Raw genomic sequence first — 19,439 nt, forward strand, 5'->3', positions numbered from 1 at the left:
TTGTGCTCCTTCGTACCACAGGGCCTTTGCATATGCTATATACTCTCTGTGAAACTATTTCCCCACTTTTTGCCCAGTTAACTTTTACATTATCCTTTAGCTCTCAGCTCATCATTTCTTCAGGGAAACCTTCTCTGAGCACCACATATATTCTGCGTTTATGCCAGTTGGAATTCTAGCACTGTTTATGGTTATTATTGAGTATGGGAACCTGGTGTCTATTTTTGCTTCATATAATATTGCCAAAACCTAGCAAGCTGGGACTTAAATAGACTCTTAAGTTACTTACTGAAGGAATATGTATGGGTGAGTAAAAATGTGCCTGACATGAAATTTATCACCAAGTTCAATTGATATCACTCCCCAAATATCCCTGTAATCCATTTATTCCTTTCATGTTCCCTGCTGGTCCCATCCACCTTCCTCTGTAATGTCATCTGTAGTCTAAACTACTAGATAGCTTCTCAGTGGTCTGCATGCTCTCCCTTTGGTCTGTCTCCCGTCTTTCTTTGTTTTTTTTTTTACTTGACATTATTATTTTTATTTTTTTATTAAATCATAACTGTGTACATTAATGCAGTCATGGGGTCCAGTGTGCTGGTTTTATATACAATTTGAAATATTTTCATCAAACTGGTTAACATAGGCTTCATGGCATTTTCTTAGTTATTGTGTTAAGACATCTTACAAGGGTACATGTGAATCTTTCTAAATGTACAATATAAATGTCATCTCCCATCTTTTAACAGCAGTCAAGAGTGGTTAAAACAGATAAGTCACTTCTCTGCTCAAAATTTGTCAGTGTCTTCCCATTGCTCTTGATCAATCACCTGTTCAATCTCTTCCTCACTCATTACCCACCAAGCTACACTGGCCTCCTTTCTGTCCTTCGAATATACCAGGCCTTCTCCAGCTCTCAGGATTTTGCACTTACTGTTCCTTTTGCCTGAAATGCTTTTCATATGACTCATTCTTATTTTTCAGGGCTCAGCTAAAATTGCAAAGATGTTTTCCCTGACCTTTCTATTTAAAGTCCTTCAGTGATCCTCATCACTCTACTTATTTCCTTCCATTGCATTACCACAACCTATAATTTTAAAAATATATATATTTGGTTATGCTATATATCCCCCACCAGAATGTCTGCTCTGCAGAAAGAGGTATCGATCTTGCTCACTCTACCCTTGGTAGATAAAACAGTGTTTAGTTCATAATGGGTACTTAACAAATGACTGGATCACTCTGGGGATGCCGGCTTCCAAGACCCAGTGATTCTTGCCCTCTAGTATCTATGTCTTGTATAATCCTCTCCACGCTGCTTTAGGGCTGGTGTATGTGTGTGTGACTAATAGGATACATCAGAAGAGACAGTGTGTGACTTCTGAGCCTACATCATAAATAGCACTGCAGTTTCCACCTTGGTATCAATTGCTAACCCTAAGGAAAGCTAACTGCTATGTTATCAGGACACAAAAGCAGCCCCAAGGAGAGGCCCATGTGAAAAGACACTGAGGCTCTCAGCCAATAGACAGCACCAACTTGACAATCACGTGAATGAATCACATTGAAGATGGACCTTCCAGCCCTTGTCAAGCCTTCAAGTGAGACGGCAGCCCTCACTGACATCTGACTGAAACCTCAAGATAAGCTAAGCCAGAATTTCCCAGCTGAACAGTGGTCAAATTTCCAACCCACAGAAATCATGAGAGAACAAAAATAATTTTTTAATGTTTTTAGCCACTAAGTTTTGGAATGATTTCATTCCAACAATTAATATTTCAAAACAAATTATCTCTAAAATTGGCCAGACTTCAAACCTTCACCAAGTAGGCAACTACCTAAAGTTGTTTCTCATATTATGTTGGTTGCCTTGTCTGTGCTTTCTGACACCATATATTCAGGTGTCTACAGATTCCAATGTGACCACATCTCTTCTGCCTAAATTCATTATGTCTATCAAAGACATCAACAATTTTGCAGAATAGAGAAGCTATGAAGTTATCTTTAATTTCTCTTTTGTGCATTTCCTTTTTTTTTCCTTTTTTTACATTTTTGAGACAAGGTCTTGCTCTGTCCCAGGTAGAGTGCAGTGGTGACATCATAGCTCACTGTGTAACCTCCAACTCCCGGGCTTGAGTAATGCTCTTGTCTTTGCCTTTTACGTAGATGGGACCACAGGAGCACATCACTGTGCCTGGCTATTTTTTCTAGAGTTGGAGTCTTGCTCAGGCTGGTCTTGAATTCCTGGCCTCAAGCAAACCTCCCTCCTCAGCCTCCCAGAGGGCCAGGATTACAGGCGTGAGCTACTGTGCCTGATCCTCTTGTGCATTTTCTACTAGCACTGTCCCTTCTCATTCCAAATGCTCTGCCATATAAGTCTTCTTTCCATTTCCCTTGAAAATTCCCTAGTTCAATTTACCAGTGTCAGCTTTGGAGTGTGACATATCTGATTTAGCCTGGACTAATGACTTACCAGACACTTGCTTGAGTAGGTTTTTAAAGTCTCTCAGCTTTAGTTTCTTCTGCTAAATGGAGCTGACAGTAATAATGGGGACTAATACACGAGGACTAATACAACAAACTTTCACAATGAGTGTGTACACACTTTGCGAGCATGTCACTTAGTCCACTTCCAGGCCCATAACAGTTTAAATCCTAACAAACTGGAGACATAATTCCTCACTTCTCAGAGAAGCAAAAAGATTTTGAGAGGCCAAGTCTCTCACCCAACACCATGTAGCTAAGATACACCAGGCCTGCAGTGCCATGATCCCTGAATCCTGTCCACTACTTTACACTGCTCCATTCTGCGTTCACTCCAACAGTTTGTTAATCTGTTCTCCTAGCCTGCTATCTACACCTTTCCAGCCCATCCTAAGCAGAGCTGACAACTAATATCCTTGAAAGCAGCCTGGGTCACACCCCTGATTATGATCTTTCAATGGCACTGATTGTCCAAATTTGACTTCCCAAACTCCATCAGCTACCCTGCAGTTGTGGGCATTCTCTCCTCTGACTCTCCCAATCTGCATTTTATTTTCCACTTGTCAAGGCCTGCTCTGGCTCCCACTCATGCATGCTGCTCTCCTGGCTGTTCTTGACGTCCATGGTCTCCATCTTTCTGCTCCTCTGCTTGGTATTCAGTCATTCTCTGAGAGGTTGACATATCATGTCTCGTCCTCTCAATCAGACTGTGAGCTGCCTATAAAGCTGAAATCAGAGCTTGGACTCTCCATGGACCTAGCACAATGCTGTGCACATCGTAGATGGTAAGTATTTATTGCTTTGCTAAACATTACTCGGTTCTATAGATTTCAGAAGAATAAATAACTTCTAAAATAAGTAAGGGAGGGGGTGGCAGTGGGTAGGGTGCCAGGCCCATATACCAAGGGTTCGAATCCAGCCCCAGCCAAACTGCAACAAAAAATAACTGAGTGTTGTGGTGGGTGGCTGTAGTCCCAGCTACTTGGGAGGCTGAGGCAAGAGGATCACTTGACCCAAAAGTTTGAGGTTGCTGTGAGCTATGATGCCATGGTACTCTACCCAGGGTGACAGAATGAGACACTGTCTTAAAAAAAAAAAAAAATAAAGAAGAGAGTAGATCCTTCCCTTATTTTTTTAAGTAAAAGAGAAGGAAAGAAACTCGCTATACAGGTGACAGTCACTGTGAAAGTGGCAATGTAGCTTTAGAGTCCTGTACTTAGGGGTGAAATCCAGCCTGAGTTGGAATTCTACTTCTCCTACTTCCCAGCTGAGTGGTTTGAGGCTAGTTAATGAACTATCTCTGTAACTTGGCTTCCCCCTGCTGTAAAATGGGGACAATAATACCACCCACATCAGTGAGAACTAAATCTGTGCCTGCCGCAGCGTATGAGTCCCTGAAATGTTGGGGTTTGCTTGTTTACAAAGTTTTTCAATGAAATAATTCATCAAAAACCATTGAGTGAAAGCGCCATGACTGCAGGAACATAATACTGTTTAAACTGGTGTCTGTGTGACCAACCCCTGGTCCCCTCTGCGTGGGAGCCCTGATTCCTTTCAGTACAGTCGCACCTGCACAGAAAAACGCTATCAGGGGAATTTCAAGAGTTTGAAACACACCTTTAAAATAAAGTCATTTGACATCAGGAATGAGAAAAGTACCCTGAACGTTTGCCACAATCGTTAGCCTTGTAGGTGCTTCTGGGGAGTGCATTTCTGCTGATGAGAAAGGACTCCGTTGAAGAGAGGTCAGACAGGAGCCTGCTTTCATTTACACGCTTTCACCTCTGAAGTCTCATATGCAGGGAGCTAGGACACGAGGGCTGGAGGGACCTCAGGCCGCACTCCATCCCCTCCTGTACCCAGACACACACACATCCAGACCCCCAACTGGACCAGCCCCAAATGCGCTCCCTGAGCTGGTGAGACAACAAGCACACAGAGATGCTGATCCGTGGTCCAGGCAAGGGTGGTTAACCTGAGGGAGCTGAGAGCAGTCAGCCCAACTTACCAATCTTGTAAAATGGCAGATTATAGTCTCTTTGATACGTGGTTTCTTGGTACCAAGGTTCTGCAAGCTTGGAATGTCTTTGAAAACAAATATATCGAATGAGCGTCTGTTGGTCTAGCTGAGGCTGATATTCACTTTTTCTCGGGGCTGGGATTGCCAAGTCTATGAGTGCTCTAAATGAAAATAGAAAGAGTGTGCTGAACACTCAGTAGAAAAAAAACATTCCGTTTTCTCATCAGCAGAAATGCGTTCCCCAGAAGCAGCCACAAGGCTATCAAGATAGTGTCGACGAGACTCCCCTAACTCCAAGGCCAACCCCATCAAAGTGGCAAATAGACGGCTTAGGCATTCCAGTCCCCTCTTTTTTATTATTATTAAGTCATTTGTACATAGATCATAAATACATGTATGCCATTATGGGATTCAATGTGTTGATTATTTTCCCCTTAGCATCGCTCCCAATCACAGGTTACAGAAAGTGATCTGCATCAAACCCTCCACTCGATCCGCGCATGCGTGGATACCTCCTGCGCTCCAGGTCTCCCTGGTGTCTTTCCCCATTGTAATCTTCCTATGGATGTCTGGTTCCTTCAAGGAACCAAAGCACTCTTTTGGCCAAATGTCTTGGGGTTTGATGGGCCTGAAATCAGTTCTAACCTTCCTGTACCTCTACTCAGGCCACAGATACACTTAGAAGAATAAAAATGAAGAGCCAAAATGTAATAGCAAAATGTCATCATGTGCTTGTGGGCAAAACATCTTCATATGCTTACATTCACTGGCACAACCGGTTTGAGATGTGACTGCAAGTGTACATTCAGTGGTACAATTTTGGCAATATATATTGAGATCTTAACATTTTGTCCCATCAATTCCAGCAAATAGGGCATGTCAACAAAGACTTAGCTATAGGAACATTTGTCAAAGTGGTTTTTTGTTTTGGGGGGGGTGCGTTGGGGTGTTATATACGGAGGGTGGCAGCTTTGAACCCAGCCCCAACCAAAGTGCAACAAAAAGTAACTGGGTGTTGTGGCGGGCACCTGTAGTCCCAGCTACTTGGGAGGCTGAGGCGAGAGAATCACCTAAGCCCAGAAATTGGAGGTTGCTGTGAGCTGGGACACCACAGCACTCTACCAAGGGCAATAAAGTGAGACTCTGTCTCTAAAAGAAATAATAATAATAATAATAATAAGTAAAGAAGAACACCTCTACCTGGCTAGAGTTCAGGTGCAAACTCCTGAACTAAAGTGATCTACTTGCCTCAGCCTCTGGAGTAGCTGGGACTACAGCTCATGCCACCACACCAGACTGATTATTTTATTTTGTACAGAGACAGGGTCTCACTGCGTTGCTCAGGCTGGTCTTGAACTCCTGGCTTCCAGCATTCTCTCTGCCTCTGTCTCCCAATGTTCTAGGATTATAGGTGTGAGTCACCAGGCTTTTATGACAATGAACAGTGGAAGCAACTTGCTTATTAAAACAATAGGGAATTATTTAGACAATGACCCAGACATATATAAGGATACCATGCCACCATTAAAAATGATGCTGTAGAATTGCAACTTTTGAAATGGCAAAAAAATCCACACTGTATAATTAAGTTTAAACAAAGGTTTTAATTGAACTGTGCACTTCCAGTGGATGAAGTGTATGGTATGTGAATTATCTCACTTAAAAAATTTTTTTAAAGGTTTCAAATACCATCCTATCCTATTTTGACATGTATCTGAAAGATTCTACATAATTATGGGTAGTTTTCAATCTTTTCTTTTTTGATGTTCTCTACATGTCCTCCAAGATAAAACATTTTGTTGCTGCTTTTAACTTATGATTTCCAGCCTCCCTGAGCTAGAAAATAAGATGAAAGTGTCTATGATTTTTGTTTTCTGTTCTTCTGTTTGTTAAAACTACACCTAGAAGAGTAGAAGTCATTTAGGCTAAATTCATAATTTGAGAAAAAACTGAGTTTCAGTAAGTTTCAGTAAGTCTGACCAAGTTGAAATTCTAAACTCAAGGTGTTTCTGAAATTGTTTAAATAATACATGTAATAAGATTTATATGGCTCAGCGCCCATAGCACAGTAGTTATGGGGCCAGCCACATACACCAAAATCGGCGGGTTCAAACCCAGCCCGGGCCAGCTAAACAACAAAGACAACTGCAACAAAAAATAGCCCGGCATTGTGGCGAAGGCCTGTAGTCCCGGCTACTTGGGAGGCTGAGATAAGAGAATCACTTAAGCCTAAGCATTTGAGGTTGCTGTGAGCTGTGATGCCACCGCACTCTACCCAAGGCCACAGCTTGACATTCTGTCTCAAAAAAAAAGGATTTGTATTTGATGTGGACTGTAAAAGTAATATATACTCATTAGGGAAAGTCTGGAAAATAGAGAAAAAGATCAAAAAGTAAAATATAAAATGCTAAAAATCTCACAACTCATTAAAAAGAGTAATAATAGTTGGGTATATTTTCTTTCAAACCTTTTCTATTCACTAAATAATACTGTTATTGCTATCATTAGTAGTATTAAAAATTGTATTTTTTTTTTTTTTTTTTTTGGTTGCAGCCATCATTGTTGTTTGGCAGGCCTGGGATGGATTCGAACTTGCCACCTTAGGTGTATGTGGCCGGCGCCTTAGCCACTTGAGCCACAGGTGCCCAGCCTTCATTTATCATTCTAACTTTAGTAACATCCTTGGAAATTCAGGTTTAGGAAGGCGTCTCACCGAGGCGCTCTCTTTGCTCTGTGATCCAGATGAAATCTTGCCAGCTGTCCAGGGTACCAGCCTTGGAGGTCTTTTCCCTGGTGAGCAACGAATATACTAGTGGAGAAAGTGAAGTAAAAAAAAACAAAAAACGATTATTATAATTATTCTTAACAGGAGAATACAAGCTGTGGTATGATAAAACCAACATATTTGGGTCTTTGCCACCAGTTCCTGGCAGTAGCACCTAAAGCCTGGGGCATTTCCTGATAGGATTGTCTTTTATTGTTCATAACAAGCCCCTTCCCAGTACTGAGTTTCTGCGAATTGTAGGTCTCCCTTCCTCCACTATAGCCTATGGTATCCGGTAAAAAAAAGTCATTTATTTTCAGGGTTCAGATGGAAATATTTAACATGTCAGGTATTAGATTCAGAATACTAAGAAAAAAAGAGGGGCTGGGTGTGGAGGCTAACGCCTGTAATCCTAGCACTCTGGAAGGCCAAGGTGGGTGAGTTGCTTGCGTTCAGGAGTTCTAGACCAGCCTGAGCAAGGAGTGAGATCCCATCTCTAATGTTAGCTAGGTGTTATGATGGGCACCTGTAGTCCCAGCTACTAAGGAGGCTGAGTCAAGAGCATTGCTTGAGCTCAAGAGTTTGAGGTTGCTGTCAGCTATATAGGCATGGCACACTATCCTTTTACTGAGGGTAGAGTGCAACAGAGTGAGACTCTGTCTCAAAAAAAAAAAAATGTATTATATATATAACACACACACACTTATATATATGTAAAAAGAAAGAAATTAAGAGAATATAGAAAACCACTGGAGCAAATGTTGATAATTACTGAAAGGTGGGAATGGGTACATTAGGGGTTTGTTATACTATTTTTTGTACTTTTGATATGAAGCCAAAACAGTGGTCTTCAAGATGGAGCGTGAGAAGCTCAGCTGAAGCAGCACAGCTGAGCCGCTGTGTTTAGCTCCCATCCTTTCCCACCCCCATGCCCAGGCTTATCTAGTTAAAGTTTCACTATGACTATGAGGATGTTTGTCTCGGGAGACTCTGAGGAGGTAGTCACACCCAGACAATACTTGTTGGGCTATTGGTAGAGTAAAGGTTACTTTGATGATATGATGCTTTCTTTCATAATTCTTCTAGATATTTTGTTAAAGTAAAAATCAACTTGTGTTGTTTGAACATTTTGCCTTGTTAGAACGGAGACTACTTTGATGTTATTTCCTATCGGGTAACATGTTCTACGCTGATTTCCTTGTATCTCATTATAAAACTTGTTAGAATTCTAACTAATATTTATATTAGGCAGAGCAGAATTGAGAGGCTGTTGTCACTATTCTCCAGAATCACTGGTCTTCTGGAAGTCTGGTCGACCTATCTCTATCTCTGCATATTGGCTGACAGTGACAGATAGCCAGACTCTCTTTGTCCAGTAATAAATATGTTTACAACATTTTGTCATTTTTAAAAAATAAAAACAGTAATAGGGCTGGGCGCAGTGCCTCACACCTGTAATCCTAGCACGCTGGGAGGCCAAGGCAGATGAATTGCTTGAGATCAGGTGCTTGATACCAGCCTGAGCAAGAGTGAGACCCTGTCTCTACTAAAAATAGAAAAAAACTAGCCAGGTATGGTGATGGGTGCCTGTAGTCCCAGCTACTCAGGAGGCTGAGACAAGACGATTGCTCGAGGCTAAGAGTTTGAGGTTGCTGTGATGATGCCACAGCACTCACAGAGTGAGACTCTGTCTAAAAAAAGAAAAGGGTGGAGCCTGTGGCTCAAAGAGTAGGGAGCTGGTCCCATATACTGGAGGTGGTGGGTTCAAACCTGGCCCCAGCCAAAAAAAAAAAAAAGTAAACAAAAATAAACAGTAATAACTAAGTATGAAATGACTGCTAATGAAGCAGCATGGTGATGTCCCTGCACATGGCACTCATAAGCCTGGGGAAGGGACTCTAGTCACACGTAGGAGGGCCATGTCATGAGGAAGTTTTGAAGCATAAACAGTAACTAACAGGAAGGAGGGCTATGATCCCCAGAGGGCTTGGTCCAAGCGGGTGCAACTGGGTTGAGGAAGACTGGGTTAGAGAGTGGTGGGGCTCAGACTTTATGTTTTGAAATATGTCTTACTTTATACTAAATTACTTTTCCTTTTACAACCCTATATTGCTATTTAAAAATGTGCAATTCTTCTTAGTAAAGTATCTCCAGAATGGGGAAAAAAGTATCCAATGTATTCATTACTAATATGAAATGAATATATAAATGATACCTGCCCACACTAGAGAAAATCACTAGGCTAGGAAGGGGGAGGGGAGAGAAGAGAAGAGGAGGGGGGAGGAAGAAGGGCCATTGGCAGAAGGAGGGCGAGTGATTGGTGCAACCTTACCTAATGTGCCCAATGTAAGGGTGTTCAGCACGCCCCATGGGTGAAAGGCTCAACTATAACTTGAACTTCACCTTAGAATTGAAAACAACGTATCCTCAACCTTTTTACTCTCATATTAACTTGAAATGTTAAAAGCAAAAATAATGTGTGGTTGGTTTGTATTATTTACATATTTTTTGAAAGAGTAGTAAAGACATTACAAAATATTTATTATACAAAAAGGGGTGTTGTGCCATGGAATACTATTCAGCCATTTTAAAAAAAATGGAGACTTTACAGCCTTTGTGTTAACCTGGATAGAAGTGGAACACATTATTCTTAGTAAAGCATCACAAGAATGGAGAAACATGAATCCTATGTACTCAATTTTGATATGAGGACAATTAATGACAAGTAATGACTCAGTGGGGGTGGGGAAAGGGGAGAGCAGAAAGAGAGAGAAGGAGGGAGGGGGGTGGGGTTTTGGTGTGTGCCACATCTTTTGGGGGCAAGACACGATTATAAGAGGGACTTTACCTAACAAATGCAATCAGTGCAACCTGGTTTCTTGTACCCTCAATGAATCCCCAAGAACAAAAACAAAACAAACAAAAACAACAGCAACAAAAAACAAAAGAGGGTATTGTATTTGAAAGATTGAGAACCACAGAAGCAGCTAACATTATTAAAAAGATTCATGACATAATATAAAAAGATCTTCTCTGATGCGAAAAACGAATTGGAGGCCCATTTGACTAGAAGTAGCAAGACTGGTTAGAAAGTGAGTGTAATGCACTCTGTGGGGTGCCGTGAAGCTGTGAACTCCATGGTGGGAATGTGGATAAGCTGGGTTTCAAGGCAGCCATCTGTCTCCTAAAATGGGGTTCAGGGCAGCTGCCTGGGTTCTCTGTTCTTGGAGAGCTCTGGGTTGAAAAATAGCCAGACAGGCCAGGTGTGGTGGCTCACACCTGTAATCCTAGCACTCTGGGAGGCCGAGGCAGGAGTGCTTGAGCTCATAAGTTTGAGACCAGCTTGAGCAAGAGTGAAACTCCATCTCTAAAAAAAAAAGAAATAGCCAGGCCTTGTGGCAGGCACCTATTGTCCCAGTTACTCAGGAAGGTGAGGCAAGAGGATCACTGAGCCCAAGGATTTGAGGTTGCTGTGAGCTGTGACCTCACGGCGCTCTATCAAGGGTGACAAAGTGAGACTCTGTCTCGAAAAAAGAAAAATGACCAGACACCCCAAAGTAAGGCAAATATGCAACAAAGTTTATTGAGGAAGAGAAAGATAGGCTTACAGAGTCAGATACAGGTTTACAGGGCAAGATACATTCACCAAATACAGAGAATGAGCCTCCATTGTTGCAACAAAAGTAGGGTGACCAGACGTCCTGCTTTTGGCGGGACAGTCCTGCTTTTTAACAGTTTGTCCCGCGTCCCATAGCGTTTTAAAAAAGTCCCGATTTTTGGAAATAATGCACAAACGGGTGGGAGAATAGGAAGGGAATATACGGTTTTCGGCTGCCATGTGGCTATTTCGCCAGAATATGAGTTTTATATTAGTTTTGTTAATTTTATAATGTTAAACTGTAATAATAACAAATAATTGTTGAGAAGTGATTATTGAGAACTGCTTACAAAGTTTGCATTGTTGTCAGGCCCCGCCCTGCCCCGTCCCCCGCCCCACCCCGGCTCCGACCCGGCCCTGTTGTCCTGCTTTACAAATGTTAAAATCTGGTCACCCTAAACAAAAGAGCTAAAAAGCAAAGAGGCCTGGGTTGGGATCTGAATCAGACCCACCTCATGGTTCAGAGGTCACCTTGGAATCAGAGTCTTCCTGTGCATGTGGACCTCCCGTGATCCATTCTGAGAACCCACTGGGAACTGTGGACTGAAATGCAGATTGAAGCTAATGATATGATGATAATTAGTCTTAAGGCGGTTTTGGGTCACCTCCAAGACTCTGTTGGCCTGGTGCTAGTCGAGACAGTCTTCTACACCCTTTTGCAGTCGGCATGCTGGGTTCTGACTGCTAGATTGGCAGGGTGGTCCCTCTTTCCCAGGTGTGAGCGATCTCTTGGGACAGAATGAAGGTAGGTGGCACCAAGATGGGAGCCTGGGGGCCCTGCTCTTATCCTTTCTCCCTAGCAGAGCCAGATTACTACCTACCTAACAGATGGAGAGGAGAGGACCGATGGAGGATATTTTAGGGGAAAAGATTAAGGATAAAAGAGAAGAAAGTATTCAAGACAAGGCCTAGGCTTCAGGCAACGGGAAGACTCCTACCCTTCCCCAGGAGAGGGGACACGGGAGGGGGACTGTTGCTGGAAAGAAGGCTTCGTGGAGTTTGTGATACCTGGATATGTGGGGTCTTTTTGGATCATCCACAGATTCTGAGTGCTCAGCAGATGCCATAAAAGTTCATAGAAAGGTGGAGAGTGAGTTCGGCACCTGTACCTCAGTGGTTAAGGCACCAGCCATATACACTGAGGCGGTGCGTTTGAACCCAGCCTGGGCCTGCTACACAGTGACAACTGCAACAACAACAACAAAAAAACAGCTGGACATTGTGGTGGGCACCTATCGTACCAGCTACTTGGGAGGCTGAGGCAGAAGAATCACTTGAGCCCAAGAGTTTGAGGTTGCTGTGATGTCACAGCACTCTACCAAGGGCAACATAGTGAGACTCTGACTCAAAAAAAAAAAAAAAAGGGGGAGAGTGAGTAGAAAAAAGTACATAGTTTAAAGTATATGTGTTAGAAATATGAATGGAGAACTTCAACTATGCCTTCAGTTTGATGACTATTGTTGAATGCACACAATGTGCCCTGCATTCTGCTAGGTTCTGTGGATACAAAGCTGAGTAAGAAGCTGTGCTTGTCCCCAGAATGCTCCTTACATGCCGAAATAGTGATCTGAACGAAGGGTCAGTGGAGTAAAGGGGAGGAAAGGGTGTCTAGAATTTGAGCAGGCAGATGAGATGGGATGAAGAAGAGCTTCTGGGGGAGGGGAGTTACAGAATCTAAGACCTGGACAGAGCTGGGTTCAGAGGGGAGACGGTGAGGACCAGATTGGGCCTGGCTGTCCCATAGGAAAGGCAGCGGGGCGGGGGTGGGTGGGGGGTGTTCTGTCTTTGTGCAAACAGAACCTCTGTGAGCTCTGATTTTCAGAAAAACCCCAAGCTGTCTAGGCCTGCCCTTGGCTGGGATAATATGACTAAGCCTTGAATAGTGAATAACAGCAGGGGATTAAGTCATAAGACAGAAGAGGAATTGGCACCAGAAGGGGAACAAATGACATTTCTGACTGCGTTGAAGTGGGAGACATAGTTGTCTTAGGCACCCATCCAGTTTCTGCAGCCCTACCTTAGAATATCACCCTAGACTCTAGGGCCTAGGGCCACATTACAGTTGGTTAAGAATCCAGCAGGTTCTAGAAAGACACCCTGATTTCTCCCAGGTGCTGGGCTGTTTGCAGTAGGCTGGGTTTCGACTGTGGATTCTCCACTAGTGTGTATAGAACAAATGCCAGCACACAGAGGTGGGTAAGCAGAGCTCTGCTCCCCTGACACAGTCTGTAAAAGCTGTTTTGAGAGGTGGCCCTTCCCCAGTACCAAGTAACACTCCTACCCACCGCCCCTTGGGAATATCTCTTGGCAGGGTTTGGCAGGAGTGGAGAGAGAGGGACGAAAGTGTGGACGGAGGACAAGCTGGCTGGAGAAGTGAAGAGAAATTTTACCCCCAGAGAGGACATCCTCTGGAGGTCAATCTCATAGCCTGGCCAGAGGCTGTGCAGTGCCCAGCCTGGTGGAATGACCATGAAAACCCATTCAGGCTCTCCAGCCCTGCCCTGGGCCTGCTCAGACTGATTCTATTGACTTGGCTTTCAAGATTCCTGAACCAGTCTGGAAAGCCCCTTCCTCGTCCTTTGGGAGGAGGCAGGGAGTCAGGCCGTGTCGGATTCCACCCTGCATTATTTACGAGCCCCCGACAGCTTGGCTCTTTGAGGTGACGTGTTCAGGCCACACGGGAGCACACCTGTCCCCTGAGAGGGTGCATGTAACCTGAGTAGGATCTGAGACAAAATATAATACACACACGAGAGGTCAAGGGTGTCCATCCCTCCCCAGCCTGGACCCCTGACCCTCGGTAGCCCATGTTACTGTGGCTACACTCTTCTCTCTTACATCTCTGCTGTGCTTCATGCTTTACAAAGCATTTTTACAGAGAGGATTTCATTTCATGTTCACAGTCATCTTGCAAGGTAAATATTATTCATTCTGTTTTATAGGAGTAGCCTGAGCTTCAGAGAGGTTAAGTGGACTTTCTAAATATCCCCCAGCTAGTAAATGCCACAGCCACGAATCAAACTCAGTTCTCTAAACACCATGTCATGCCTACAGCCATCAATGCGTGTGTACAAGGATGGTTTTTTTTTTTTTTTCCAGAATCTATTTTTATATGGGCTCTGTGATTCTCCCACTTATGGGCAGACAATAACCAAAAGGAGAAGAAAAGCAATCAAGACACAATAGGGCTGGTTGGAAGATGCTTTCAGTTCGATTAAAAGCACTTATGGCAAGCTCTGATGCGTCTGCAGCACACTAGGTGCTAGGGATACAGGGATGATAAATGTCTTTCTGCCCAAACATTCACAATCTGGCAAGGAAACCATATTTAGGCAACCAGCTAATCAGACAATGTGCTGAGTGCTGTACTGAGGCTCGAGGGAACAAGTAGTTTAGCTAAGGACACCCATGAGCTGACGAGTACAAAAGATGGGATTAAAGACAGGCCTGGGAGACCATCAGGCCCATGCCCTTCTCTCTCAGGCTCTCCTGGCTCCAGGGTTCTCCTCAAGGACTCAGAAGCCTCATTTTTCTTATCAATAAAGTGGGAATAAAAATGATCATTTCATCAGGAGACATTCGTACTTGGTGACTAACATATCCCATCTGTGTTAGATGTTGATGTCACCTCAGGCTGCCTCTGGATCTTTCAGAAGCTGCTCCAATCAAAATTTTAAAATTCAGGGGTGGTGCCCGTAGCTCAGTGGGTGCCAGCCACATACACCCAGGCTGGCGGGTTCGAACCCAGCCCAGGCCAGTTAAAACAAACAAACAAACAAAAAAACAATGACAACTGCAACAACAACAACAACAAATTAAAATTCATTTAAATGAAACACAACTTCTGTATCTTTATATCTTCCACAGCACTTGAACTTATCCTTTCAGGAGCTTCCTGGCTGGGTTCTACAATCAATGCAACACTCAGCCCTGCCTGAGTGACAGGCTTCCAGTTCCAGCATACAGTTAACACTTGTCTCTAATATGATTGGTTTTTTTTTTTTTTTGAGATGGAGCCTCAAGCTGTCCCCCTGGGTAGAGTGCCGTGGCATTACAGCTCACAGCAACCTCCAACTCCTGGGCTCAAGCGAGTCTCCTGCCTCCTCTCCCAAGTAGCTGGGACTACAGGCGCCCACCACAATGCCTGGCCATTTTTTGGTTGCAGCTGACATTGTTGTTTGGCGGGTCCGGGCTGGGGATTCGAACCCGCCCCCTTAGGTGTATGTGGCTGGCGCCTTAGCCACTTGAGCCACAGGCACCGAGCCTGATTGTTGTTATTGTTACCAAAAGTTTGGTACTTGTCCCCCAAAGCCACATCAGAAAAAGAGGGACAAGCTGTTTGAAGAGAAGGAAAGAGAAGTTTATTGTTTTATTGGCAAAGGAGGAAAATGGCAGACAATGGTCTCAAAATCCAAGTTCCTACATGTGAGCAGAAGCACAGAGCTTTTTTTTTTTTTTATTAAATCATAGCTGTGTACATTATGCAACAACAGGGTACAGTGTGGTTTTTTCATATACAATTTGAAATACTCTCATCAAACTGGTTAACGTAGCCTTCGTGTCATTTTCTTAGTTATTAAGACATTCATACTCTGCTTTTAGAAAGATTCGCTTGTACCCTTGTAAGATAAACCATAGAGGTGACCCCACCAATCACCCTCCCTCCACCCACCCACCCTCCAACTGTCCCCTCCCTTTTTCCCCTCCCCATATTCTAAGGCTATAATTAGGTTGTAACATTCCTATGAAAGCTATAAATTAGTTTCAAATTAGGGCTGTGTACATTGGATACTTTTTCTTTCATTCTTGAAATACTTTACTAAGAAGAACATTTTCCAGCTCCATCCATGTAAACATGAAGGAGATAAAGTCTCCATCTTTCTTTAGGGCTGCATAGTATTCCATGGTGTACATATACCATTGTTTATTGATCCATTCATGGATGGATGAGTACTTGGGCTTCTTCCATGACCTAGCAATTATGAATTGGGCTGCAATAAACATTCTGATACAAATATCTTTGTTGTAATAGAAGCACAGAGCTTTTAAAGGTTCTGATCCCGTATTCCCAGCTTGGAGCAAGACGATCTTGTGGCCTCTGTCTATCCCATTGTCAGCTAAGAGAATCTCACGACCCCCTGGCCCAGGTGATTCCCTTAAGCTGTCTCCTATGGCACAAAGAACAAGAGATATTCCCAGCTTCTCCCAACCACTGGCCTGAGGCAAGGATGTAAGTTTTAGTTCTTAAAAAGCTGGGGAGACAGAAAATATTGCCATTTTCCCCCCAGGCCATTTCCTCTGCAACATTATGAGAATTTTATATGGTGACTACTACTCGTGAACCACTGAGTAGTTATTTTAATTAGATGCCCCGACTGGCTTGTACTTCAGTTTTCCCTGGCATAGCCATGGGCATTGGGCGTTTAAGGATGAATTGAATAAATGCTTGTGTAGAACCGCAGAAAGACAGGTCAGGTGCCCACCATCAGCAGGAGGCCAAACCACACGTGAGTCACAGAAATATTTCCTCATTTGTTCATTTTAATGTAGTCAACCATCGCGCATAGATGCGATTACCAGGAACGGCATTCTGCACAGGTTATGGTAGTGAGTTGCAGAAAGCAAGTGAGGTAACCCCTTGCTGCCCAGGTTAACCCCAGGCAGGGTAACCCCAGAGATTAGCAAAGTGCAGTGACCACAAGCACCGACAGAGGAGCCAGACCAGTGGGTGCAGGTCCCACCTCTGCCGATCACTAGCTGTGATTGGTTGAATCACACAGTGTCTTGTCATGATTAAATGAAATAATATGCACACAGAGCAGTGCTTGACACACAGTTATAGCCATGGAAGGGTTAACCATTATCATTTCAGTGGATGAGATAGGCAAGAGATAAACAATAAGATAATTGGGAGTCCTGATAAAAGTTATAAAGGAAATCAAAAAGGGTGTGCGATGGGGAATAAGTAGGTAGGCAAAAGAAGAGCTCTCACCAGGGGGGTCAAGGAACAGCTCTCTGAGCAGGTGACAAGGCTGACGTGTGCTGGGTGAGAGAGGTGACGGCAGGGGGGCTGCAGCTAGGAGAAGGTTGGAGAGGTAGGCAAAGTCGTCTCTGTAGGACTTTGCAGGCCAAAGAGTGAGTTTGTATTTTACATTAAATGCAATGGTTGAAGGGTTTTATGCAGTGGAGGGCCAGGATCCAATGTACATTTCTCAGGAAATGCACTTTGGATAATGGATTGTCAGAGGACAAGAGTGGGTGTTGTAGATGAGCAGGGAGAGCCAGTGGTGATCCAGACCACATGGCGGCAGTGGGAGAGCTATCCTGGGGGAACAATTCATGGCCAGTGGTGGTGGATTGGACCACCGGATTAGGAAAGGCCAAGAGCTGCCCCATAGCAAGCATTGCAGGGAGAGGGTGGGGACTCCAAGACGAGTTTGGGTACATGGACAACTGGGACTATGCAGCCTCCCTGCATGTCTGTGCCTCTGAGGACAGCCCATCTCCAGGCCTCCAAGGGATCCCAGGGGCTGCTGCACTTATTTCCACCCAAGACCCCAGGTTCCTCATGGGACTGGCCCAGGCCAGGCCCTGTGATAGATTTGGCCCCATGGAGCACCAGGTGGGAATAACCAAGGGAGATTTGTTTCCAGTTTCCCTAGGAGATGAGACCACTATTCAACAAGCCCCATGGTAGACAAAACAGATCCCAGATACACAGAAAGAGTACAGGGCTCATGGGGAGGGAGGAATCAGGAAATACTGGATCTGCCCCTGTTCCTCTGTAGCCTCTTTCTCCTCCTGGGCATTTCAGGGAGGGAAGGCCAGACTCTGTACTTTCCCTGAAAAGAAGATTCTTTTTCTTTTTTTTGGAGACAGAGCTTCAAGCTGTGCCCCTGGGTAGAGTGCTATGGCATCACAGCTCACAGCAACCTCCAACTCCTGGGCTCAAGCGAGTCTCCTGCCTCAGCCTCCCAAATAGCTGGGACCACAGGCGCCCACCACAACGCCCGGCTATTTTTTGGTTGCAGCCATTATTGTTGTTTGGCGGGCCCGGGCTGGATTCGAACCCGCCACCTTAAGTGTGTATGGCTGGAGCCTTAGCCACTTGAGCTACAGGCGCCAAGCCGAAAGAGGATTCTTAACCTATCTATGAAGGAAGCATCCTTCCACTCCTTTGACAGTTTCTGGGAGCAAAAGCCCTTCTCTTTGTTGACCAATCTCTGATAAAATAAATAACTAAAATAAAAGTGAGACTTGCTCAAATCCAGGAAACCACTGAGGCTGGTCCCAGAATCAAAGTGTAAGGGCTGCAGCCCCCAGGTTCATAGCTTCTACATGTCCATAGGTGGTGAAGGGAGTATGATGTTAAGATTTATAGACTGCCATCTAATATCAAATTTAGCACCATAAAACCTTTCTTGTTCCCTTGGTGAACTTGGAGAAAGACTGAAACTCCTCCTGAGTTTCTGTCTGTGCAGTTAGCTGCCATATTGCAGAAGCATGAGAGTGCTTTGTTGTACCCCAAGGAGAGTAGAGAGGTCCCATCTAAAACTTGGGTGGGGTCCCTCAAACTCCATGCTAAATCCTTCCCCAGGTGAAAAACAGTATGTTACACTCTGTTGGGAATTTAGAGTCACCTGTTTGCTTAGATTCTGCAACGAGTGTGAGATTTCTCTCTTTTTACCAACTTTCTTCAAACTCAGTGAAGCTCCACTAGAACCCTCTGTCAGTTGTCTCTCAATCAGAGAGCAGCCAGGTGAGCAATTCTAACTTCCCAGGTACCTGCCTGAATGGCTTCAGCTCTGGAAGCCATGTTTGCATCTGGACAAACATTACCTGGGCGGGATCACTGGACGGCGCTCTATAAATTCTCGGAGTCGGAGGGAGGCCATGGTGGATGGGACTCTGCAAAAAAAAAGTACGGCATGAAGGTTCATATTGCAAGCTTCTACATATTTCTAAGAGTGAGCTACTTGGTACCATAAAGTCCATCTCCAAAGAAATCACAGTAAGAGAACTGACACAGTGGAAGGAGTCTCTGGAGATTCTGCTAGACTATTTGGGGAAAAAAATAAAAGACTAGTAAGGGAGCAAGAAACAATTATAAGCATAAGCCAAAAGCATGGATAAACTTTTTTTTAAAAACCAAAGGTACTGTGCTCATCGTGTCAGCTGGGCACCGTCTCTGCTCTCACTCCCTGGGGGGCCTTCCTATTGTATAAACCTGCAAGCTGAGCACTACATTGCCCAGAGCCCTTCACCCCTTGGAATTCTGGATAGGAGTTAGAGTCCTTCAGTCAATGGATTTGGAAAGTAGAAACAAGGAGCCATTCCTGCTGCTTTGATCTTTTCTACTGGCAAGCAAGGTTGTGAAGCCTTGCTGTTTTTCTGCAGGAGAACTCCAATGTCTCAGTGTCACATCTTTGGGCATGTCCAGAAGCAATTGTTGGCAGGGTGTGGTGGCTCACGCCTGTAATCCTGGCACTCTGGGAGGCCGAGGTGGGTGGATT

The 19,439-nt window shown here is 44.2% G+C and overlaps 1 protein-coding gene across 1 annotated transcript in view; it reads right to left on the reverse strand.

The window, feature by feature from the left end:
* CUNH1orf100 (chromosome unknown C1orf100 homolog) overlaps positions 1-18,821 on the reverse strand; it is a 21,869-nt gene extending 3,048 nt beyond the window's left edge. Inside the window, 3 exon segments of the mRNA XM_012810751.2 lie at positions 4,493-4,665; positions 7,218-7,313; positions 18,766-18,821. Coding sequence (XP_012666205.2) covers positions 4,493-4,665; positions 7,218-7,313; positions 18,766-18,821 — 325 coding nt within the window.
* Positions 18,822-19,439: the final 618 nt, after the last annotated feature.

Source organism: Otolemur garnettii, unplaced genomic scaffold (assembly GCF_000181295.1).
Source record: "Otolemur garnettii isolate 467f Iridium unplaced genomic scaffold, OtoGar3 scaffold00141, whole genome shotgun sequence".
NCBI lineage: Eukaryota > Metazoa > Chordata > Mammalia > Primates > Galagidae > Otolemur > Otolemur garnettii.